Below are 27134 nucleotides of genomic sequence, written 5' to 3'. Positions count from 1 at the left end.
GAGAGCTGAGCACGGCTTCTGTTATGCTGTAACCACTTCCATACAGACAGCAACAGAAATGGTGTGTCTATGGAACTGCAGAACCGACACAGATACGTGGCCTGTTTGCACCTGATTTTACGCTATTAATTTTTTTAAGAGAAAATGAACACATTACTTCTACTTAGGTACAAATATGAAAAGAGCATAACAGAACAGAGTAGTATGGCAAAACACCTGGAAGAACTGACAGCCTTAATACCAAGGCTTGATGTAATTTTACACACATAACAAGAAGAGAAATAAATCTATCATTACCTACAAAACACAGGGATTTGGGGTATGAAGGTAGGGGAAAAGCTCTGTAAGAACAAAGAAGAATTATTTGTTTCCAGTCACTCCAGCTTCCTTCACTTTGATTTCCCTCACTAAAAGGCCTTTCAAATATTCCTTTTAGTGAAATGAGGATGTTCAAACATCTGTATGTTTACAATGTAAATATGTTTACACTACATTGGAAAATTTCCCGTCAAGCCAGACAATCCCACCTGAACCTTCAAGATGAAATAATAGAGACATTTTTTCATTTAAGTTTCTATGTCAATCTCTCAATTCAGAAAAGCCAGTAAATAAAACCCTTACAGTACACACAAAGAGTCTTCTTAATAAATTGGTAGGAATAAACAATTTCCAAAGGCAGCTAACTCTCATCACTAAAACTGACCTTCACAATGTGTTTTTAATCAAATATAACTACAAGTTATGATGAGACAATTCCTTTTTACCCAATTAAGGCAAACTAACTGAAAATAATTCTCTTCTACCAAGAGTGGGACAGATCACTCACAGAAAATCATCCCAAATGGTAAAATCATTAACAGAGTAGTGAACTAATCAATGCTACAATGAATTTGTTTTAATTCACTCTCTATAAATACGTGTAAAACTTCATATCACACATGCAACTTGCCAGCCATGAGTTAATGATACTACAAACTTGAAATCTGATGAGGCAAAGTCAATCTTAACCTTAAGTACTAGAGTAAGACACCAAAGTATGTGTGTTGTTTTCAGCTTCAAGACTCAATTCTCTGAGAGAGATATTAGTTTGACACAATTATAGCATAAAATACTTTCAGAAATTACTCTTAATGGTGCTTTGGTCACACACATATATGATACATGTGAATGTGTTTCATACTGCACAAGCCTTTTTATAACATGACTTACAAAGATTTTTTTTCCCAAACACAGCTTTCCCCCCAGTAAAACAATGTTAAAATAAAGGTCAATTCACATATTAGTTTAATAGAGGTAGCATTACTGCCAAGAGTTTGATCACAGGTGCAAAATCTGTTCCTCTACTGGTTTATCAAAAGAAATACAGGAAACACCAAAATGGATCTGAAGTTCACCCATTCTAACACCTCATCTCCCACTGGCTTCCACTGTCAAAAGGGACAGAGATGGGCATTAGAAGGCTTCTGCCAGGTCTTCTGTTTTCACCTGTTGTAGGAACACCCTCAGGGGTAACTGCTCGATTCTCAAAACCAGGTATCTATGTTTTTCTTCTGAAATCAGTGTTATGAATAAGCTGCAGTAATTCTGTGTGGCTTTGCCCTCCATAGAAGTCTGAGACTTCTTGAGGCTTGCTTAATTCCTGGCTTCAGTAATGTAACACAGCATGGAATCCCTGTGTCCAATTTCATTCTGTAAAAATGAAATAAATTAAATGTCTCTATCTTTTAATCTCATTCCACACGCCTTTGTTATTGTATTAGAAGATAGAGGAAAACAAACTTCCTGACTATTTTCTCTAGAGAATACAAAAAGGGAAAATAAATAGTTTTTTTTTATAAAGGAAACAATCCCTGTGTCTTCACATGCAAGTCCTCCAGTTTCTTTTTTAATAATTTCCATCTCTCCTCTCCAAAATCCATCTACTTCTCCAATATTCTTTTTGAGATAAAGTGGACAGCATTCCATAGAAGCTGAGAGACAAAACATTACTTTATATGCATTTGTATTAAGCATTTTTTCCCATTCACATGCCAGAAAAACCTACCGCCCTTTCTTTTTTCTTCAAATTGGAAGATTTGTCACCATAGCTGATAATACCCCTAATGAGCCCTAGGCCAATAAAGAATAAATTTGTTTCCCTACTTCAAAGTTTGTAGCAGACTAGTCAATGCAAAGATCTATTCTGTTAGCAAATACATTTGTCAAGTCCCTTTCTAGAAGCCAGTACTTCTGTATCAGTCTGTGCTAGTTGAAGTCAATGACAAAACTTCCATCAAATTCAGCAGAACTAATTCATATGCAATGCAACATAGAGAAATCTCTTCTGGGGATCTGGCAAAAACTCCCCAGCAGCAACTGCAAAAGCCAGATCACTGCAAAGTACTTGGCTTGGGAGTTTGCTTCATAATTTGTGGTATTCCTCCTTCTCACTGTCAGAAAAAAACACTTTTGAAAGCATCTTTGTTACATCTGCATCCTGTAAAAAGACGAAATACTGTACTCCTTATGGAAGAATAAACTCTAAGAGTTTGTTACCAACTGATACTACTGTGAACATCTTAGAAACAAGCAACAAGCTTTGCTTCTGTCATTAATCTGACTGTAGTTTTTAGATAATTACGGGAGATCAGAATCTTACAAAAAAAGCACAGGGCTCTGCAGAGAGCTGAACTTCTCTACAGCAAACATTTTAAGGTTCTTTCCTTTAAAGCCACATGATTTATTCAAATTACCTTTCCTACACTCCCAATAAGAGAACTTGGATACCATTAATATTTTGGTTAATGCCTAGGGATTTCTAAGTACTGTTTCTATTACACTTTTGCTCAACTACTTTTTTCTTTTCTTTCTGAATCTACAGATGTGGGTTTGTTGTGGAGTTCTGGGGATTTTTTGCTTTGTTTTTGGGGGTGGTGGTTTGTTATTATTATTTTTTTAAAGGAAAAAAAAAGCTTTAGCATATCAAGAAGATATTTCTCCTCCCTGCCCCCAACGTGCAGGAACTGCATACTTTAAAGTCCTGCTGAGATTTGCAGGCATAAATGTCAACTGTAATAGTCAAACCTTTTAATATATTTATTACTTCACTCCTGATATTTTTCCACTCTGTGGAATTAATTCCGTAACTTGAAGTGCTACTTATTCAAAAGGCAAGACATGGTAAAGAGCCTGCTACTACCATCACTTCCCTTACAGAAATGTAGTGATTTCACTCATTACAGAACACTCAAGTTTAATCAACGCTGTGGCTCTTGCTCTGTGAATCATTTATAGGTCTTTGGATTCTATTGCTCACTTTGTAGGTCATTTCTGTACACATTCCCTTGCAACCTGATCAGACATGATGCGTAATGGCCATTCCTGGGACAAGCTGATATGGTAAGGGATGTGGAAAAGGAGCATGAAAAGGGAAGAAGACAATATGTGAAGAGGATTTCCAGTCCCAAAGGGGTACAAGACAGGTGTGTATGTATCTAAGGAAGGACAGAGAAAAACACTTGCATATGTACAAGCCAGAATTGCACAAAGAGATTTCGGTGCAATGCTCAGAATTCAAGTAGATTTTAGTCTATAGGCAAGTTTAATTGGAAGAAACAACCACAAAAAAACCCCAAACGTTCTTCTGACACAACATCTCCAAGTTGCTTAAACCTTGGAGCGTGAGTTTAATCCTTCTTCCAGATCACCATAATTAGCAAGATTGACTTTGACCATTCATGGTAGCCACACGCCTGCTCAATTCCATTTCAAATTCTGTTATGTTCTTGCCTTCAATAATTTCCTGTGACAGTAAGTTCCAGAGACTAATTATATGTCTAAAAGACACATATAATATCTTCTTTTTAATGCTCTCATATTTGTCACCTTTGATTTCAGTAAAACATATTTCTTGATTCTTCTGTTACAAGAAAAAGAAAACAGATGTTTCTAATCTATTTTCTCTTACACTAGCATTCAGTGCAGCATGAACAGTTAAATGATTGAAGTGTTTCATCCTGATTATGTTCTTCCAGACAAGAATAAACTTGTCTATTAGGAGATTTAGAAAAAGATGAACAATTAAAGGAAGTAAAGAAATTCCAACTTATAAACTTTGAGCATAAGCCTTATAACAGAAAATGAGAAAAGAAGTATCACAACCATGAAAAACCACTCCCCTATTCAATGCTGGTATGCCTTTATTTGAAAAAAACAACAAAACCCGAACACCTAAACACACCACAACTAACCAAAAGAAATATAGTACATATGGCTGAAGATGCTAGTGAGGGAGAGGGACAATAAAAATTTAAAGCAAAAGGAGAGAACTTTACATGTAACAGCACCCAAACCTCTAATGTCACACCGACTCAGCATGCTATTTTTAAACGTCATTGTAGAAGCAGTTACAGTCAACAGTTCCCGCTTCTTTTGTGAGCATAAGCAAGTTCTCAGGTGCCACCACCGGGGTGATGGATGAGTGGCTTAAAAGGGATCGATGTCATTTTCGCAATGGCATTTCTGGGCACTTGCAGGAAGGATGTACATCTGAATTTACCTGGCTGTAAGCTGCACCAAACAAAAGTAAGACTACAATCTGAACATTTCATAAAACAGAGATGACCATGTAGAGGCATTAAATTTATAAAAAGCAGATGAAGTAGATTACACAGGGAACTCAGCAGACTGCAGACTGATGATATTGGTGTTAAAACTGCAGTGTAAACCTTGCTTGATTTAGTTATTGCAGGACAGGAAAGGACAATTTAGAGGAACTACTGAGCTTTTATGTTACCTGATTTGTTTTATGATAGGACTGATCCCTAAATATAAGAGTTGTCTACCCTCAGATCAAATGCCAGCCTGCAGTGTCTTACTGAGCCTAATTCCAATTTTCCTTATCTTAGTTTAACGGAAACAACACTGTAGTTGAGGAAACACACACTTAGACTACAGTGCTTTGCTCTGCAGTATGATGGGATCCTGGATCCTTTACACCAGAATTATCAATATACATTTTGCTACATGTGAAAAGGCATCAGCTACATGTGCACAGCTTTGAGGACTTGAAGACAAATTCCTGGAGGATGGAAACTCTTCTTGACAATACATGTCATTTGGATCAGATTTTTTTTGAAGGCGTATTTTCAACAGCAAAAAGAGATAATAAACAAATAAAGTGTTCGAATACATTCAAGAAGTTTATTGTTCCAAGTCTAATCTCTGCAAAGACTGGAGAAAAGCCACCAGTCTGCTATGATTAGCCAAGGATAAAAGAACAGAATTAGTTCTTCCGTGATGATAGGATTGGATTGAAAAAGGGAACACAGGTGGGTGAAATACAAAATGAGGTGTCCTAATTGAGTGTGGTGACATTCAGATTGAATTTTCTAAAAATATGATACATCTTTTAACAAACTTGTGTGATAACTGTTCAGTTATATCTAGTTCTAATCACACACGTACTACTTCATATATAAAATCAGTATATATGCATGTGTGTGCAAACATGCACACAGACAACCTGTACACCTCCACAGCTGTACTCACTCAGTTCAGTCACACACACACACACACATTTATATACAGTTCTTCCACAATAGCAGACCTAGAATTGTGTTATCATTTCTGCCACAAAATTATGACAAAAATTTACAATATGGCAGCACCATCCAGTTAGTGCCTTTTGCGCTCAGTTATGAAAAGAAGTTCGACTTCACCTCAAGTCAGTGTTACCCTTGGAGTCTGTTTTGCCTACACTTAAAGAGACTTTCTCATGTGTGCTTCTCCTGGGTGATGCAATTATTTGCAGTTTAGAAAAACATGTATTCTGTCAACTGCTGCAAGTCATGTTAAATGCTGAAGAAAAGGAAGTGGGTCTTACAATCATTCTTTTCCACACAGATAATTTGGCACATTTGGGATGGGAAAAGTTAAGAAAAAGATAGCTCTTCACTTTCTCAGAACTACAACTGCACTTTGGTGAGTGCAAAAGGGGTGTTTGCACACACACCCTAAACACACTGCTGACGAAAAGCAGATGTGATGCAGCACTGTTCCCCTAGAGCTGCTGTAAGATAGTATCTAACAGTTTAAAAATGTGCAAATTATTATTAATTACTCATAAATGTAATATAAATGGCAGGCAAAATAAAAATCAAGCTAAAATCGACTTTAGTTACTTCTAAGTTGGAGTTCTGGCTGCTGTATTATCTTCTCAATTCAACTACTGAAAAAGACATTCAGAAGCACCATTTAGAGCCTTCCTTACTGTAAGGGATTTACCTTTAACTGCTGGCAAAATCCAAGTATATATTTCCCTCCTGAGCATCTTTTACTCTTTACAGTTTCTGTTCCTTTAATCCATGTAGCGCAGACCCCCACCAAGTAGACATGTCTCTCCAGCACAGGCTACAGAAGGAAGGCAGCTCTGGTTCAGTGGCAACTAAGTTCAGGTGTATTTCTGAATAGAGTAAAAAGCATGATCTAAGCTGTGCAAGCTCCAGTTAAAGCAAAGAAACAGCTTAAACCAAGGAAAAGTCTATTAAAAACATCTTAGCAGAAAAACAACACAGAGAAATTGTGAGAGAGGCTGCCCAGTGAATGTTGTGCTGGTTTTACACTTTTCCCACCAGGGCAAAGAATGATCAAGAGACTCATCATCTCAATGAGTACTCCTACTGGAAACAGCTTTTGTGGAAAGTCAGACTGTTAATAAATATATGCATTTCATAATTTTACTCCTGAGACATAGTGTTCTCCTATATATCAAAAGAGGTACAGAAAGAATCAAAAATATAGGGTAATTTAAGCCCTTATTTTCTTCAGTACTACTTGTAAAGAGAAACTTGAACACATAAAAGAAATCACCTTTCATAATCCTGTGAGTGTGCTAAGGATGCACATGGGACTAATTGCCTACAGGCATGCAAATATTAAAAAAACAAAACAGTTAAATAGAGAGATCTCCCCTCACCCAGATTAATGTCTTACTGCACATACATTCATCTTTTTCCTTTCTCTGTTTGCTGTATGGTGGTCACTTGGTCTACAATTGTTGAATTCAGTCAGAGCAATGTAAAGAAGACAAAAAACCCCAATCCTCCCACCAAAAAATGCACCACAGCACAGCATGTCCAAGCTTTTCATATCCTGAAAAACAAGGTAGTAAATATGAATACGGAATCAAAGTGAATCTGTGCATAGCATTACTTTTTTTTTAAAGAGTCTATACATTTCATTTTCATTAGCTCCTTGTGATGGTAAAACTTTAAATGTACAAGTGTCTTGGTTTTGTTCTGGTCTCGAGCTCGAGTCGTCCCCCCTTCCCCCCTCCTTCTCCCCCTGCTCCCCAAAGCAGGGAAAAGGAAAGGGAAAAAAAACCACTTGAAAGAAGCTGAGCCAAGTTAGTGTGTGTGTGTGTGCGTATATATATATATATGTGTGTGTATGTGTGTATTCTCCAAATACCTACAATTATATGTATACAGTTTGCACCTACAATAGGGAAAAGGGAAAGGGGAGGGGAAAAGGGAAGGGGAAAACAGGGGTAACAAGAAGAGACAGAACAAAAAAAACAATGGGTATAGAAGAACACTCCCGCCCACCCACTGAGTAAACCAGTACAACAGAATCCCACCACTACTCTTAGAAGAAAACTGGCTTTTCCCTCTCACATGGAGGGGGGTCTCACTCACAGTATTTCCCCAATCTCCTGCGTGGCTCTGATAAGCAACTGAGCGGCAGTAGCAGTGAACCTTCTGTCTTTTTCCTTCACTGGAACCCGAAGTGAGACCAAACCCCTTATCTCCCCTGTTTCTTATCCCATGGGAGGGCAAAGAAATGGGTGAGGAATACCTAGGAGACAAGCTCCTCCTTAGTTACATCTGGTTACCAAGCAAGGCTTAGGCCAAACCATTACAAAAAGTTAAAGACATAAAAGGAAAAAATTAAGTAGCCAATAGCAAAGATTTCAAATACACTTACACAGCCATAGTTTGTTTTACAGCTGCTTTACATAACAATAAAATGTAATATATTGGGGGCTTCTGGCAGTGTGTAGAAATGCAGCATGAAATGGCAATAACAGAGTAAGCACAAATGATCTCTTTGGAACAATTAAGCAATTTTAGAATAACCATCATGTCCAACAGCTAATGGGTCCAAAGAGACAGAAAAGTCCAAAGTGAGAGTTTCTCTGTATTGACCAGACATCATATATATGATCCTCTGGAAGAGAGGATAACTTCATAATCATGTTATACAACCCTTACTAGAGTATAACCCTATATACAACCCAGCACACTAAACAAAGAGAGAGATCTTTCCTTCAGAAGCCAAAGGCAAGATGCTTTCTTCCATCCAGTTGTCTCAGCATAATTAATAAAAAATAAATAAGGAAGAAAAAAATGCTTAGCCTCTGTGTACAACCAGATGAGAAAAAGAAAATCATTGGCTACCTATAAAGCAGTAAAGGGCTCACATAGTTCAGTAAACAGTCTGGCACTTTTAAAGAAAAAAAATGGGTAAATCATACACACTGTACTTAAAACTCACAAATGTTGCAGTGACCTTGAACTCTAGTAATATAAACAGGACACACAAAACCACTTATTTCTGGACACAGTTCATTCACTATCTCCAGCAAGGACATATATATATGCTATATGAAATATAGTATTTGATGTAGTGTGTTATTAGGATATGAGGTTTTATCTTTCAAGAAAGCCAGTCTAAGCAAACATTACATTCCCATTACTATTTTAATATCCAAAAAATAAGAACCCCTCTCTGAAAAGAAACAGTTTGCTAAAACAGCAACTAGGTGACTTTCCAGATGTGTCATTCAAATACTGACCAACAGAATCTTCCATTTGCCCGGCATACAGCTGTCTGCTGTGTAAACACTCATACAGGCTCACCTATTGCACATGTCAAATGTCCTCATAACTCCCAAGTGAAGTTTAGATGTATCCTCTTGACTAGAAACCTTTCAAGATAATAAAATACCTTTTTCCAATGACCAAAGAGTATTACATAAGGAAGGATGACAAACATCAATTCTTATGCTACTGTGCGCTCAAGATTATCCCAATTGCCCATTTAAGTACTTTAAAAATGTTTTCCTCCTTCCCTTTCATCAAGCTCCTGATTCATGATCCAGGTACTTCAGCAATTTAAAAAAAAATAAAATCTATATACACATTCAGTAGTTCAGCTGATCGCTGCTACTTAATTTGCAAGTAGATTAATAAAACAAGAATGGTTATGTCTGCTTATTTTTAAATTCCTAATAAATATTTTCTTTCCGTAAATGGGACAATCCCGCCTCTTCAGTTCCCTGTAGGCATGGGCTGCAGACTTTGACAGATGTAATGGCTTACTGTTGAAGGATCAGTGCAGCCATCAGGCAAGAGAAGGGACCAGAACGTGTAGAGCAAAGAAGTGTAAGGAGGCAGAAGATGCTCGCACTGTTCTTTACAAGCTAATGATGGCTTGCAGAAAGAAGCCCAGCTCCATGGGCCAGAACAGGCACACTAGCCCTCTTCTGCAGAACTCACACCACATCAGTGTCTTGGGACACACTGGATTTTGATGAAAGAAAAGCCTAGAAAGGAGACACAGCGAGAGCTGAGAATCTCTGCAAGAGACCGGCAGATTTACTACTGCAATGAGATCTGGCAAAATGCATTTTTTTCTCTGTTGTTCTCTGATTAAAAGGGTCACATCTAACCCCATCCCATATTTTCACTCTTTCCTAGTATGCCATAGTTCAGCCATCAACACTAGCTCCATCTTTTTTTTCCTCATTTGTTCTGAACCCATGAAGACTGCTGCAAGTATCTGTTACCTACCTCACTAGGCAACAGATAAGTCCTTCAGATCCGAACCCCAATCAGCACTTCTTCCCTACCTCTTTTTAAGCTTTGAATCACTAACAGATCTCATCCAGCTGTTTACCCAGCCCTGGGAGAAATTACAGCACATCCCTGCTTACCCTCAGCCCTTCACTCTGCTGCTACAGCTTATGGCTGAACCCTAACCAGTTCATTGCATCCTGACTGCAAAGAGTTACCACACAAAGCCTCCACTATCCAATCCTAATTTTTCAGTCTTCCTTGACAAAATCCAGGACCAGTTAATAAACATGTACTAAATGGCTAGTTCTATGCTACTGCAGTGAAACATGCACCCAAACAATCTCATTGCTACATTATTTGTCTGGATTTCACATCTCATACATAAGACTCTTCTATGAAATACAATGAAAAATCCTTGTAATGCAATGTAGAATGTACAGCTTGCACAGTCCATGGGTTAGAAAATTTGCATTTTCTGTGGGAAAAACAATGTACAAGACATTCCCAATACACTACAAAACCTCAAATACAACATAATGTTTATAGTCATTAAGAGCACACACACTGGATACTAAGTCCTTTAAACTGGAATGTCTCAGACCATGTAATAGCTCTGCAATTTAACTAGTATTTCCCTAACAAATAGTTGCAGTCCTCCTAGATATTGAGGTGAAAGGTGAAATAGGCGCGGAAAGACATCAAACAAAGAGATTAGCTGTTGGACAACTTTATTATTTCTCTGCCACTATCCAGGAAGAAGAAAAAAACCCCAACACTAATATATCTCAAAACACATTATCCTATTACAATGTAGTAGTATCACAAAGTAACAGCTGTGATAACCCTGATGTGCATAAAACCGGAAAATAACCAAATCACATACTCAAGATAATACAGTAGCTGCTGAATAAAACAACACACTTATTTACCTCTATCAGATAAGGGGAAAAAATGCAATGCCAGAACACAAGCAGAACTTTTTGGGGGGAAGAGGGCTAGGGTGACACCTACAAGCCCAAAGACTAAGCCTACTTTATTATTAAAGAACATTTAAACATAGCTGGAAATTTACATACCACTTTGCAAACAGAAAAATTAAACAAGTCCTTTGCCCTGAAAATTTACAGTCTAAATTCAGCAACAGAAACGTGTGAAGGTTAATCCTTCACAAAAGCAAAGAGAAGCGGCTGACTGACAGCAAACAAGTGCTTGCTTTAAATGGAAAAGCATAGAAAGAAGAGAGGCAAAAATGGGTCCACAGAGGGCAGAAGTTGAACATTTTAGGTGGCTAAAAGTCATGTCAAGTGGAGTAAGGAAATGAAAAAGAGCCTGAAGTGAGTGGACTGGAATGAGGGACAATGGGGTGAGGGAAAGAGGTAATTTTGTGAGTATTCCATATACAATACAAAGTGACCATTTGGGGTCACATTTAACTCAGCATTCTGCTCCTGTCAGGGGTAAGAGCAGAGAGGTGACTGTGGACACTATCTGCAGTCCATTTCCCTTGTACTCCCTTAGCATCCACAGCCTCTGGATTGGAGGTGCTAAAGGGTACATGCCTGAGTTCTCTTTGTATCTGTTTGTGGACCTGTTGTTTGTGAATTTGAATGTGCTGATACTGTCTGCCTCCATAGTCTCCTGCAGGAAAAGGTTCCAGTGCCTACTGGGTAGAGAACTTTATCTGTTCTAAAATGATCTCTTAACAGTTTCAGTGAATATCTCAATTTCTGGTATTATGGATATATATATACACACACACACACACACACACACACATATATACATATACACTGAGTATATACTGAGTAACAGCTCTTGCTTTTGTAGCAACTGGAAGAGAAGCATGGCAAGGTACGCTCCTTTGGGAGATTCAGGTTCACAGGACCTTCACCAAATTAGATTTGCAACTTCCTATCTTTAATATTGGTCTACTTGATTGGGATTGACTAAGTTGCAATCAGTTTTTGAACATTCACACCCTTTTTGCTTCTTTACTGGTTTCTCTTTCCTGTTTCTGCCCCCTTCCTCTATTTCTTCCTCTGCCTTTCTCGCTATCACTCCCTCAGTCTTCTTTTCCTATTCCTCACATCTCACTGATGTGCTTCTAGGAGGATAATCCAGGGCTCAAGAGACACATGTGGCTCAAGCAGCAGGTCAAGGAGGTCTGCAAAGATACAGCTGGGCACCTATTACATATATTCTTCAAGGTATAGTAGGTTGCACCTACTGCAAGACTGTATAAGTGCACTGACTTTATTGCTATACAAATATTTTGCCTCCCAAAATCACCACAGCAAAAAACTATTGCTGCAGCTTGTATGCTTTACTATTTTAAAAATCCAGTCCAGCCCAAAAAGAGTTTGGCCCATGGATAATCCCCCCCATCCATTCAAGAGGAGGATGCCCTCTTTCTTTTGCTTCTTACAGAAGGCAATATGAAAGCTGAGCTCAATTGCTGGAGCAGAAAAAGCATCAGGCTGTTTCTGCTTCCACCTTTGCTGCAACTGTTCCAGAAATCAGAGCAAAATTGCCTCAGCTGCCTTGATGGAACATCTCTCTCTGCTGTCACTTACAGTCTCCATTAATGCCCTGCACAATCCTGCTGTCCATAGGAACATAACACTCTCCTACCTTGACTGGTTTTATGTCCTTTCCTGTTTCTCACCTGCAACTCATTCTCCCAGTCTTACCAATACCTGCAATGTGATTAACCTCACAAAGAGATTGAGGGGATGGAAAAATTGGAAATATGCTATTCTAAAGAGACTATTAATATTTCACTAGAGATTTCAATCCTGAGATGCAACTAAAAGACAAGCAAACAGGGCAGCTGAAGGTCTGACACTAGTTACACTCAAAACTTAAGATCTCCTGGGTCACTCTTGCCACACCTACACATCATCTTGCCTGATTTCCTAGGTCAAAAAGGTGATGTTGAAATTCAGAAAGTAGGAAAGCAACAACACAACTTTAAAGCAATGGAGAACTTAGTCAGCTTTGTGATATTTTCAGAGTTGGGACAGCTATTTAAGGCCTTCAGTCTTTTCTCCCTCTCCCACAGTCGCCCAAGTATAAGTAGGCATAAATACTTTATCAGAAGTCAAAGTCCCACAAAATATGATTAGAGTCTCACATTAAGAATTACTGCATCAAAAACAAAGCTAGACAATTCTTGTTGATAACTTACAAGGAAGTCAAGGAGGACACCAACTATAAATGCTTGCATAAATCCCCTAATTTAGCTTCTTTAAAAAGGTTAGTAAGACATAAAGAAAATAAGGTACAAATATAGTACTACAACAATCAGTTTGATTGATCAGAAACATCTGATAAAAAGGCCTTTTATGGTATTCTACTGTATTGATATAATTGTTTTAAAATGATGTTATTACAACTGTGTACACCAGCAATCTTTCAAAACCATTTGAAACACCTAAACACTGCTTTAATAAAATATGTTACACTTTCTCCACCATTTATAGGTTACTTCTCAGAGCAGCTACACTTGTTCAGAATATAAAATAACACACTGAAACTTTCTAGAAGTTGTCCACTTGAAAACTGCATATGACAAACTGTAACAGTTGTCATCTAAATTAGCACCTTAAAACAACAGTGAATATATTCAAGCTGCATATAAAGCCTTTGAGACAGTTACTCTGGCAGGTTTCCTTGAAGAACAATTACTACTGCCCTGAAATTTTGCCGTTGTTCTCTGACAAAGTCCTCATCAATTCGCTTATTGCAAAAAGACACTTCTGACTTTAGAATTGATTTTTAATGTTTAGGGGTCTTTTTTATCCCTTGTGTGCAACCATTTGTATGATCCTAGGCATTAAAAGAAAAAACAAACACACTAAGACCCCTCTCCCGATTTCTCCCAAACAGACAGACACTGAAATTAGCTCACTGGCAAAAATGTATTGCTCCCATATGCACAGCAAAAAAAGTATTAAATATTAGCAGCCCATGCACCCCAGAAAGTATCTCTCCTCTAAGCACAGAGCATTTACCATTGCCTTTACAATTCTCAGTACCAGTTCAAGATTCCAGTAAATCCAGCAGCTCCCGAGAGAAAGGTGAGAAATCTCTTAACCAGCCATTTACACTGATGCAAAGAAAGTACAAAACACATCTACTAACGTGCTGATCTGAACTGGTTCACACTCCTGCTGACTCTAAAAGTTCAGTTCCCTGAAGGAATCAAGACCTAAATTCTGCACTGATTCACAGAAACACAGAAGCAAAGAAATCTAACAGGAATCTACATCATTAATCATACTGCTTCTTTAATCCAATTACTTTGTATTTTCTCTTAAACAAATGAACTGCCAAAACTTGGCCTGGGTCCAGTTCTCAAAACAGCTCAATTTAATCTCACCTGATCTATATTTTCAGTTGTGAAATCGTGGAAGAAATTGGAGGGAGTGGAGTGAATCAACACCACATTTACACCAAGCTACAGTCTGCACATCTCACTCTCCTCCCCCAGCTCCCATGCCAGAGTCCAGGTTCATAAAAAATGCTGCATATTGGATACTGAAGTTATGCATACAACTCTACAATATATTTTCCTGGTAATATCAATTAGCCCCTCAGACACAGAAAATATGTATTAAATGCATGGTAGCAACCATTACACTTTCCACAAATGCCTTGGAAACCCAGTTGCATATTGCTGGAATTTGCGAACTAGCAAAAGAAACAAGAAAATTCTCTGAATTTCAGAGTGTACAGTGCTTATTTTGATAGTTTTAGTTTATTTATTGTACTTGACAATACATGTTCTCTTCATCTTGTAAAATAATGAAGTCAGTATTTAGACCTCTGCTGTTACGCCCCAGCGGGAAAAATAAGTATAAATTTATTTCATTCAAATAAATGTACAGATTGGCAAGATTCTATTCATAATGACTAAATTGCACCATTAATTTAACTTAGTTTGAAGCACTTTGTTTTGTGGCGAAGGCACAGCCGTTAACTGTGAATGTGGTGTGCGAGTCTGCACAGGCACGCAGTAATCTCTTAACCCCTTCACATCAAATGATATCCTTTCTCTTTAGTACATTAAATACGTCTAAAAAGGTACTGTATGGAATTCTGGCGTTTCATGTACAATTACAGGAGAGTGTAGGCAGAGGCTGAAGAAGTTTCAGTGTGCACAAACTCACCAATAACCTTAATCCACAGATGTGCTGGCGCAGGTGAGCTCAACAAAACTCCCTCCCACGGCGGGACCAAAGGGACCAAAGTTAATGTCTCGTCAGACCACACGTTACCAGCTCTCAAAACCAAGCCATTCTTCAGAAACCACAAAGCTCTCAGTCACTAGAAACCTGCTCTTGTTGAATTCCTCAAACACAAAACCATCCCCTACCACGTTTTCAATCCCCTACATTAGCCAGTTCTCTGTGAATAATTTTGCCTTCAGATAAAAAGGCAAAATAGATTCAACCCCTGAAATACAAATATTGCACACACATTTATGCCTGTGAAGTACCATACACATATAATGTATATTTCCTAAAACAAAACCAGACATATAACCCACTGCAATGCACATATCCAATATAAAAATCTAGATAAGCAGCACTGGAATACAACAGAACCCAAACAAAACCAAACAAGACTGGATAACCAAGAGGAAATACTAGAATTTGTCAGATAAAACATATACACAGCATCATAAACAGTTGCACAGTGCCCTCCAAGGGCAGCAAAGCTGAAAGCCAAATAATAAAATTAAGTGGTATACAAGAGAGTGTTCACAGAAGGGATTTCAATCTTCTTTGTTCTTAGCCATGATACAATTTCACAGCCACTCTCAAGATTCATTGTTCCAATGTTTGGCATGCAAGAGCACAGAATGCAGTTCCTTTGGGAATTACCAAGCCAGGATATGCCAAACAAAATTTACCACAGCATCAGCCAGCTCCTGCCACAGCAACCGAGCAGCCTGGCAATCAAAACATTTCTGATTGTTCAAATAAAACCAGCAGTAGCTTCAGAAAGGTTAATTCCTGTAATATTAACTGATCAACACATAGCAAAAAAGCTGCTCCTGTGCAGCTTTTGTCTGAGTACCTCAGGCAGGGGACTTTGCCTGCAGAACTTCTACCTTCACATACTTCAAATTCACCAAGTGTAGAAATGTATTATTTTTATGGTTTGCAAGCCAGACTATACACAGCTGCAAAGGATCTCTAAATTAGTTAATACACCATCTCAAAAGAAAGAGTTATTTCTCCAGGGATCATGTGCCAAATAAAGCGAGGAGGGAATACTGAACTACTGGTAGTTTATATGACAAAAGGTACTTTTCAACTACACACAGCACTAATTATGAAGGTCCTTCCTATCCTTCATCTGGAAACTTCTCACAGAAACACATTTAGAGAAACAACAGAAGGGGGAAAAAAAGTAAAAGGAAGTTCTAAAACAACTTTTTAAAGCTAATTTTCATTAAACATGATCTGCACTTTGTATTTGTACAAGGAAGTAAAATCTGGCACTCATGTCATTCTTGATCTAATAATTCGAGTGCACACATTAAGAAAAAAGGTCATACTGAAATAAAGCTTTTTAATCATAAAATTTGAGACCAGAAAGTTTACGCTAGAATATGGTTATGTTCAAGGACTATTCCAAGCATGAAAATAACTAACACAACACTGATACTAGAGTTTAACAGTGACAATCCACCCTTAGATAATATACTAGATTTAAAAGCAAAAGTACTTAGAGCATTATTGGAGTTGGAAGTATTGAAAAAGTACATTTGCAACAAATTACAAGCACCATAAAAAACAAATGTAAGCAAGGCAAATGCCAGACTTTCATGGTATGTAGATGAAATATATTAATTATAATATGAAACCATGAGTTCAAAACTGCCTTTGAGCCACACATTTTATGCAGACTTCTTTCAAGCCAAGAAATTTTAATTCCACATTGCAAAGTTTTCAAAACTATTAATATTCCACACATTATAATGGAGACCACTTCTCCCCACCATCTTTACCAAGACACATATTTATTAAGTGCTGACAGTTAACTTTCAGAAGACTCTCAAGGAGATCTGGTCCTTATTCTGTGAATTTACAAAAAGCAGGCTGAAAGTGCCAGGAAACACAACTGTATTTTATTATTATTTAAATAATGAATTTGTGGTGGCATTTTACTCTGAAGCAATGGTAGGCCTTGTAGGCAAATGCCTCCTTCAGTAAAGGTTTGCAAATTACTTTTGTTTAAATAACAGCTGGTCTTGCCTATGTGGACTTAAATGAGCCATGTGGAGACAAACTTGTTTCAGTTTGGGTAAGAAAGATTAAAAAACATTAATTCCAGTTAATATCCATTTTGGTCCCTTTACACAGATGGGAGAAATAACGTTAAATTACCATGCTTACATACAGTGAATACCAGACACCCAATAAAGCACAGATTCAAAGTCCTGCTCATAATGCAACCGATGCCTACAGTTCCGCCAGAACAGCTCAGCTGCAGGTTTGCTTAAAACAATGGAGATTTACATTCATTTCTCCACTTTGCTGAGACTTCTTATGTGACCCTGGACAAGTCACTTGTTTTTTGTGTGCTGTAATACCCCATTACTAAAAATGGGGAAAAACATTTATTTCATAACCTCACACCAATAAGCAGATTTAATATTAGAAGTAAATACATAGGTCAAATACATGACACAAAGTGAATAAACAGGATTTAAAGCTTTAATTAATTTCTCTTAAGGCTTTGAACATGTTATCACAGTGGCAGAAGGAAAGCTTTTACACAACAAAAATCAGGACAACCTACACATCAAGATGGAACCATATTTTGACATCTGCAGGCAGTCACAGACTTCCCTGACCCAAAGTAAAGACATGACATACTCCTCTGTTGACCACATATACAGAAGATCAAAAATAAAGAGTCTCTAGGTACCCTCTTTGAGTTCTAAAACAAGAGTTATAACTTTTTGATATACTTCAAAGTAAAGAAAGAAATCACCAGGTACATCTTAAGAGATTTAAAATACTTTAGGTCCAAAGAGTCATTCTCCAATTCACATTAACCACTAACCACCTTTTGAACTTGAAAGCCACATTTAACTTTCATAACTCAGTACTAATATCAGAAGTCAAATCATCTCGCAGAAATTAAAGACCTCTAGAGCAGGAGGCTACTGAAAATGACGAAGAGGACTTAAATCCATTCAGAAGTAGCTGCCACACATACATTACACAAGGACACTTACAAGGACAGCATTGCTCCCATCAGGAACCCATGAGTTTGTGATATGTATAAAATATATCTTTTAGAAAATGTCTTCCAGTCCAAAAACCTATTTTTGAATGCAGGCCAAACAGAGACTATGTTTCCATGCACATATTCTACACGTCTGGACAAATAACTGTACTAGCCCACATAAAATCAAAATCACTGCCTGGGGACTATGAGAGACACAGCAGTAAATGAGAGACAAGCACAGGTAAGTTTTTGGGAGACACAGGCAAGCTATGGAAAACTAGAAGCAAGGAAAGTACTGAGGAGAGAGGAAGTTTTGGGATAAACTTCCCCTCATATTACCCACATATGTCTTAAACTCACACAGCTGCTCAATCAGAGGGTGTTGAGTGTGCTTGGGGTTTGGGTTGTTTTGTTTTGCTTTTTTTTTAAACAGATGATCTGTGGGTTACACACATGAAAATACAGCCACTGCAAGCTACGAAACTAAAATGAAGCATTTGTTTTCAAGCTGGTTTTTTTAAATATCAAATGGTTGTCGTTACTTGTAATTGCATCTTACATGTCATATTTTCTAAGAAGAAAAAAAACCAGTTCTTTCTAAAAATCATTCACAACATAAAGCTTTGTCTTTTAATACGCAGAGCTGCCTGGGATGTGCTAAATAGCTTGAACTCCCATTACTGCAATAAGACTGAGAAGAACAAGCAGTTTGCAATGAGGCCAAAAATTAAAGCACAGCCAGCCATGAACAGTTATCAAACACCAGGCACAGAACAGGGGATAATACAAAAATGGTGGCGAGGTGTCTAAGAACAGATGTTCAGTAAAAAAGATTATGGTATTTCCAACATAAAACAGGATACAATTTCAGATGCACATTGTTAAATGTAACTTCTGATGCTGTGGCACCCCTAACGTTGACAACACAACAGGTAGCACCTGGTATGGCATGTAACTCCCTAAATATGTAAACTTTGAGATTAAACTTGCAGGACAGAATAAGATGCCTGAAAGAAGAGCACTGGTCTCCCCTCCAGTGACACCTGAAAAAAAGTCTGTAGAGGCACAAAGGCAGAAATATTATGGGCTGGAGGTCAGAGGAAAGGTGAGAATAGGCAAAGTCATAAAGGCAGGAAATGAAAACTAAGTTCTCAAACTATGTATTAATACCTCCCTCACAGCATGCCAGTAATGTTCATACAAAGGAAAAAAGCATAAAGGAAAGCAGTGACACTGTTAGCAGGCTTCCCAAGATCAAATTTTGGCAACCTTAAACATCACGCAGCAACTTGCTTAATACCCTCACAGTCACGAACTGACTGTTTCTATTTCTTTTTCCACAAAGAGATGAACTTTCCCCATAACTGCCAAACCTGAAACTCATCTCACTGTTGTGGCAATCAGCACCTGCCTACCCTTTTACAAACCAGCTGCTACAGAAGCAAACTCCCAGAGCTTGACTGCACAACTGGAGCCTTCTTAGCCATAAGCAGAGCTGCTTTCCTTTGCACTCAGCACTGTCTTTACAGAAGTGGGATGACTTCACCCCCAGATGAGCAATACCAAAACTCCTTTGGTCATACACACACATCAAACCCCTCCACTCACGTTTTCCTACCTATCAGCATACTAAGGTACAGTAACAACTACATCAGTTTCATGTATTATTTGCAAGAGTTGCCAGCCTTCGCTCATTGCAAGGTCAGAAGAAATGCAGAATACTTGTAATTCCACTATGGGTGAAGATTAGTCATCACTACTTGTACTACAAACCAATTTTTACCATTAGAAATATCTATAAAGGCTGAAACAACACAGATTTACTATGTGGGCCATGAAGTGCATTATCAGAGGTCTGTGTAACTAAAAAAGAAAAATCGCAACTATACTCTTATTTCAACAGGTAGCCTGCTAGCTCAGCTCTACCTATAAATGAATCCAATTGAGACAAGGACAAATTAGGGTTCTAATATTATTTACACAAACTTTCAAATGAAATATGAAATCTAACATGCTCATATGCTACCACAACTTTCAGATAGATGTGCAAAGTTCAGACTGCAGTCCCAGCAACTCAGTCATCCAGACTCAGTTATCTAGACAGCAAGGCACAGTGTCTTTCTGAGCTGTACTTCTGTACTTTCTGATGAAAATCAGGTTATGGTGGGAGAAGGAGGGAAAAGCATGTAGACTTCATGCAGACACAGAGCCAGGATGCAGAGAGGACAGACACCTCCAACCCAAGAAATGGAAATTCTTGTAATATTCAGGTAAGTCATTACTATCCCTAAAACAACATTGTCACAGTTAAAGATTTCAGAGCTCATTGGTTATCTTCCAAAAGGCACAAAAATCTTAGTATCGGACTAGATATCACATGTCACATCCAATCCCTCCCTTTCATTAATTATGATCCTTGGGACTGGTACTGAAAGGGTGGCTCTGGACCTGTCAGGCTAACTCTTGTGCTAATGCCTCCCTGCAAATGAACAGAGGCAAAAAGCTTCAATAAATAGGTCCATGCACATTGGCGGCTAGCAACTCAATACTAAAAAGACCAATTTAAATAGTTATTTATAAATATAAATTTCTCTGCTTTCTCCTATTACCAACATCAAAAGTTATTAAACCTCAGATACAACAAGAAGATGGGAACAGAGTTGTGCTTTGGCAACTACAGTGAACACAGACCAGACAGAAAGCCTCTTTCCTCTTGAATCAAGCGCAACCAAAGATGTTCCACTACTACTGTCTTCTCTCCAAATGCAAAGAGGCTCATTGATACCATGCAACGAACCCAATCAACGTGCTGGAGGTTTTAAATAAATAGTACAAGTTTCTAAAACACATTTAGAAACAAGGTGCTCTATAAAGGGCAGCAGAATATCCCTGCTTTCTGTTTCATCAGCTGTGTGCTTCTGTAGGGTACCCAGTGAGTTACGAATTCACGCTTCTCTTCCACCGTGAGCTGCTGTTCACAACAGAACAGTCTGAGCTAAAACTCTCATAGCATTTTACTGTTCTGTGCTTCCTTGGCAGGACTCTTATTTATGTAAGATTAGTGCAGTCAGGCATTAGATTTATAAACAATAAAAAACAAACAAGGAGAAAGTTTTCATGTTCGCCTTTACAGATCAGTTTCAGAAACATTCACACACAAAGCAGCATAACAGATTGAAATGCAATTGTTAAAAAACAAAGCAACTCCCCAAACAAACAGAAAACTTATCAAAACACATACAATCTCTGGAGGTCTCCCCACCTGGAAACTATTTAATGTCATTCAAGCATTCACAAAAGTACTGTAGGCCACTAAACAGCCATTCCTCTGCTCCATCCAAAGCCTCTGAAGGCAGTTACAACACAGAGTCACACTTCAGTCCCTCACCTTCCCCCACCCTCCTCAGGTAAGGATCGACACCAACCTGCAGTTGGGAGGTGGATCTAAGGTGATGTCAGCCAATTCCTTCTGAATCCTGTGGCAATAAAAGCAAGAAGAAACAAAAGTAAGTCACGGTGTGGAAGGAACAAAAGTAAGTCACTGTGTGGGATAGCAGTTAACACATAGACCTTACAGACGTACTGTCACTGTGAGTTTGCAACAGTGCATAAGAGAGAGGCACTCTCAGATGAAGCCTCCCACCAGTCCAAACCCAATAAGCCGGACAGGCACCCTGCCCTGTTACAGAGACAGGCAGAAAAGCACATAGGCACTGTGCACTGAACCCAGACAGGTGCACTGCTGCATGCTCCCATAAAGATGCCAACTACACAGTGGAAAAGACTGTCTGCTTTGCTTTGCCAACCAGCCTGTAAATGAGGGGAAACCTCTGCAAATGTGATGCACCAAGTGCTTAGGATGAAACTGCTCTCTTAAAAGGAATTTTGTCTTACAGGATTGAGAGAAACAGTCATTGCCAAACTGGCTCCCCCTCTCCCACACCAGCTTCTCATCACCATTCTGAGAAAAAAAAACAAACCAGCTCTGAGGGAGTCAATAACTGCACCATTCCCAAGGACACTTAAAAGGAAAGTGAATATCTATTTCTGAGGTTCCTGCACATTCCTGTCACCTTCAGTTCTCCCCTCTCTTCACCTTCAAGAGCCACACAACATCCCCAGGTCCTCTCCCTCAGGACTCCAGATGCTCCCTCTCTCTGCTGCATTCAGCCAACACCCTGCCCTCCCTGCCCAGACTATTCTGGGCTTACACTGCTTTTGCCACAAAACGCCCAACCAGCTATCATTCCCTTCCCTGGAGTCCCATTACTGTCACTCAGGCTTCCTTTCCAGATTTCCCCACCCAGCACTCAGTCTGCCTCTCTTCTCCTTTAAACTCAGGCAGCATCTTCTGCCTCTCTTCCACTTGTCATACAAGAACCACAGTCTTTCCACATTAGGCAGTTTAAAATATTCTTAGAAGAGTGAAGGGCATGACACATAAACACCGCTTGCCAATATCTATGTCAGTTTGCTGTGGAAACCTGCTGAGTGGATAACCAAACTGCCTAAACTCTACAAAGCCACAGAGAACTTCGTTGTGACGACAGGGCATTTGCATAAAACCCCAGTCACTTTTGACACCTTCTGATACAAACTCTCTGCTGCTTGGCAAAGCTGTTCAGCGACATGGTCTATTATTCTGTACTGTAAGTTTGCTTGAAAACTTCCATTTGTTAGCTTAGCTCCCTGAAATACGAGGGTGCTGAATTCAGGTGAAACACAGACTAAATAAGAAAGGGTAACAATTTATTTTTTTTAAATTGAGTGGCTACAAGAGTCTGTCCAGGTGAAGAAAACTGATTGACATTGCTATTCTGGAATTATTATTCTATGCAGGCATCTCCCCCTACACATTATTCTGGAATAAAAATTATTTCATTCTCAAAAAACCCCCAACACACTCTGCGCTGTGAGCAAAGACTATTTTAGAGCAGAATGCCCACAGGTGGATTGGCTGTGGACTATTTATTCTAGTAAGCATCCAACCATACACAGAAAATTCAATAAAAAGATGGGCAGACAAAAATAATAGTAATTGTTGGAAAAGATCTGGGACTATATTCTGCCACTTGCACCAGAATGCACTTCCCCGATGCAAGCAAACTCAAAACTTCATAAACATTAATTAATCCCCAAATCAGTCCAGGAAAGAGGCTCTAAATAATTCCAGCCTACAGAGAAGGAAACTGACATTGAAGCTATGGCTTACTTGACCACGTAGCTTCCAGTAGCACAGTAAGAATTCAAGGTCTACATGTCAGTCCCACACTATCCCCAAAACTGATGCTAATAAATGAAAAGGAAAGACAGCAGAAATAACTGAGAGAATAACAACTTGGAGAAAGAAAAGACAGGAAAATATTTGGGATGGAACAGAGGAATAAACAGGAAGAAAGATCACAGAGCAGTGAAGTTGGGCAGACAGTTGCTGCACTGAAAAAAGTGAGACAATAGCAGATTCACAGGGAAAGGTTAAGCACAAGGGCTAGAGATGAGGAATGGGAGCAGCAAGGGAGCAGTGGGGGAACAGAGCAAAACAGAATGAGGAAGGAGGAAAAATGCAGTGAATCAGTGAGAAAACTGACTGCAGCCTCACCTCTTGGCACTGGTAGATAGCAGCTTAGAGTTTTTACTCATGCTGACTTTGCTTTCCTTCTTCTTAGGCGTGCTTGTCTCTTTCTCTGTCTGTTGGTTGGAGGATGAAGATGAGGAGGAGCTGGTGCTGGCCCTCGAATCGTCATCCGACATAGCGACCCCCCCACCACACACCCCAACCTGGAGAGGAGACACCATGGGGTGTGGGGAACAAACAGTGAACACAAACACACACAGAGAAAGGCTGCTGACAATCTCGCTCTGTGTTTGGGTCATGCTCCTTTTTAAAGGATCCTCGTGTCTCCCTCTTCTCTTCAGGCCCTACAGCCACAGCAGGAGGAGCAGCAGCCTCGCCTGCTCTAGCAGCACTGAGGAGCAGGGGAAAAGGGACTTTTAAAGCTTCCTCTCAAAAAGCGAGTGTAAAATGAGAGGAGACTGGAACGAGGACGACGGCGAGGATCAGAGAATCTCAAAGCAATTCCTTCTAATCTCCCCCAAACTGCACACACAAGAAGAACCATCACCACCCACCACTATCCAGCCTAGGGGTGTAGAAGATAAAAATGGAACAGCTCCGGTCCCTTGGGTTCTCGGGAGGCACGTGGGGGAGGCAGGAAGGGATGGGGCCGGGGGGTGACCGTCGCCAGCTCTAAAATGGAAGCGGGGCATCACTGGCAACACGGGGAAGACCCTGGAGAATCTCTGACCTGTGGTGGGGAAAGCCCTGCCTGCTGGATAACCCCTGCCTGTGGGATCGGGTGTTGGAAGCGGCGGGGGAAGGGGCAGAAAGAGGGCGAACGAAGGGGAGCGGCTGAAGCAGCGAGTGGGGTGCACTGATGGGACCCACCGAGGCCCACTGCCACGAGGGGCACAGCCAGCAAAGGGGGAAGGAACAGGGGGGTCTGTGCTGGGGGATGCGTGGGAGGGAGGGAGCAGGGCCAGGGCCTACGAGGGGCGAGAGCGGGCCCGGGCGGCCGGGGCAGAGAGGGGGCAGCGGGGCGCCGGGGGAGGCAGCCCGGCTCCATGCGGGCACCCCGGGGGCGCGGGGCAGGAGGGCAAGCACGGTGGGCTGCCGAGGGCAGGTCGGCACCCGGGAGGGGCGAGAAGCCGTCGGGAGGGATGAGGTGGCTGGCAGGGCACCCCGGGAGAGTTCGGAGGGGCGAGAAGGGCAGTCGCGGGCCCGGGGGTCGGCACACGGCCGCTTCCCTGCCGGGAACACGGGCCCCCGAGGGCTCCCCTGCCCCGGCGGGCGAGCGCCGGGGGGCCCGGCCGAGCTGCCCCGACCGCGGGCCCGCAGGGCCGGGGGCACGGCGGTACCTGACAGCCCCGGGCGCGACCCCCCTGCCCCGCCGGCTGCCGCCCCATCGCCGGGCCGCGGCCGGCCCTGCCCCTCGCCCCTGTCCCCGGGCAGGGCGGCGGGGGGTACCCCGTCCCCCTACCTCTCCCTTTGTGTCTGGCTGCTCCTCCTCGGTGCGGCTGGGCCTGGCCACTCGTGTCTCTCTCGCTGGGAGAGAAGCGGAAGTGCTGCAACAGCAACTATTAAACAGGCAATGGCTTCCCTGGCTGCCTCCCCCACCGCCGAGCGGGGCTGGGGGGCGGCGGGGCCCGGCCAACACCCGGCGCGCAGCGGGGCCGGTGGGGGGCGGGCGGCGGAGCCCCCGCTCCGGAGATAGAGGGGGATATCCCGGCGGCACGGGCCCCCCTTCGCCCTCCTCCCCCCGCCCCGGCAGGGAAGAAAGGGGCGCACGGAGGGGGACGTGAGTTTTTAATGGAGACCCTCTGAAAAGTAACCTGCAGGGGTGTCGTGGGGGTGGGACCGGCGCTCTCCCCGGCTCTGCCGCTACTGCCGTGAGGGAGCCCGGCGGGGACGCGATGGGAGCAGGTGGCTGGGAAAGGGGCTGCTCCCGGGGCTGCTTTTCTAAAGCCGAGATGGGGTTATTGGGCTCTGCGGGGGGGCTGTTTGCTTTCCTCCTATTCTGACAACTGTTTCAATCCCAGAGCTTCTCCCCTACCTCACCTGCTTTGTCCGCTCGGCAGCAGCAGCAACTTCTCACCTGTCTCAGTTGGAAAGCAGTAAGGGGAAGAAAGAAGAGCCCATCCCAGAGCCCTCTCGCCCCCAGCAAGCCAGGCAACCCCGGCAGCCTTCCCGTCTCTCACCTGTTTCAGCCCCAAAGTAGCAGCTGTGTCCTCCCTTCCCTCTCCCGGCTCAGCTCTGAACCAGAGCAGAAGCAGCCGCTTCCCACTCGCCCTCGCCTGGAGTTCAGGATTCCATTGTCCCCCACACTGCATTTGGTGACATCACTGACACACAAAGAAGGGGCACTTCGTGATGTCATCAACGCATGCTGGGAGAGAAAACAAAATCCTAGGCTTGGCAGAGACAGCACGACCACCACCCCCCCCCCCCCCCACCTACCCACTCTTCAGTTTTCCAAAGGTGAAAGTATTGGGGATTTTTTTTCTCCCCCGAGTCCCCTGATGGGGAGCCCGTCTGCGGGGAAAGGCGTGTTGTATTCGCCAGCGTGTTGTGTTCGCGAGGCGATTTACTTCTGTCCCCGAAACCTCTGCTGTCTCGCTCTCGCTCCACCTCATTGAGAAAAGTGATGTGGCTGGAGCGACCCCCACCCCAGCCCAGGCGTGGGCGAGGGAACAGCCCCCGTGGGCGGCCGTGGCTCTTCCTGACGGTGCCGGACCCACTTGTGAAGGGACAATGGGGGCCAGCATTCCCACCGACCTCACCCGGGGCACATTTGGCTCGGTGCCTTCAGTTTCCACAGCCTATCGAGGTATCGCCTATCGAGTTACTTGGTGTCTTCAGTGGCCAAAAATACACTGCACTGTCACCACCACGCACCACGATAATGGGATCGGAGTTTGCATGTCAGCCTTTCTCCCACGGGAGGACCTCGAGGTGATCCGCAGGCACACACGACTGGCTGCTGGCTCGACAGGGCGCTGTTACGACATGACGCCTGGGGAGTCCCGAGGGGTCAATTACAAAACCGAAGCCGCCGGAGCGGCGGAGGACGGAGTCGGGGGGTCACGCCGAGGCTGGACATCTCCGCTCGCAGCGACGGGGGGCGGGAAAGGGGGCAGCCGCGGCCGGGCCCTCCTGGAGCCCGGGCTTCCCGGCTGGCGCTGCCAGGCGCTGCCCGTTCCCGGGATGCCAAGATGGCCCCAGCGGGCGGCGTCTTGCGGCGGGCCCGGGTCCGGCCGGGGGAGCCTTCTCCATTCCCCAGCCGTGCCCTGGAGCTGCTGTCGGACTCCCGTGGGACCCGGCTCCCGGCCCACTGGTGGGGTCGCTGTTGTGAAGCTGGCCCCCGGGAGCAGCCTCCTCCTGAACTGGGGTGGAGGCTGGCATGCAGATAAAACGCTAAAGCCTGTGGCTTTTTCGGGGATCAGCTGTCAGCACGGCTGCCTGGGAATACTGTGCCCCTAGTCCATGGG

General features: G+C 42.0%; 1 protein-coding gene across 1 annotated transcript in view; it reads right to left on the bottom strand.

Annotated features, from left to right (window-relative positions):
• Positions 1-26032, bottom strand: part of LOC139674572 (ubiquitin-conjugating enzyme E2 E1-like) — a 46207-nt gene extending 20175 nt beyond the window's left edge. Inside the window, 6 exon segments of the mRNA XM_071561082.1 lie at positions 21515-21565; positions 23689-23867; positions 25127-25191; positions 25705-25741; positions 25845-25909; positions 25912-26032. Of these exon segments, the coding sequence (XP_071417183.1) occupies positions 21515-21565; positions 23689-23867; positions 25127-25191; positions 25705-25741; positions 25845-25909; positions 25912-26023 (509 nt within the window). The 5' untranslated portion in view covers positions 26024-26032.
• Positions 26033-27134: the final 1102 nt, after the last annotated feature.

The sequence above is a fragment of the Pithys albifrons genome, chromosome 7 (genome assembly GCF_047495875.1).
Source record: "Pithys albifrons albifrons isolate INPA30051 chromosome 7, PitAlb_v1, whole genome shotgun sequence".
Taxonomy (NCBI): Eukaryota; Metazoa; Chordata; class Aves; order Passeriformes; family Thamnophilidae; genus Pithys; species Pithys albifrons.
This window is presented reverse-complemented; position numbering and strand designations above follow the sequence as displayed.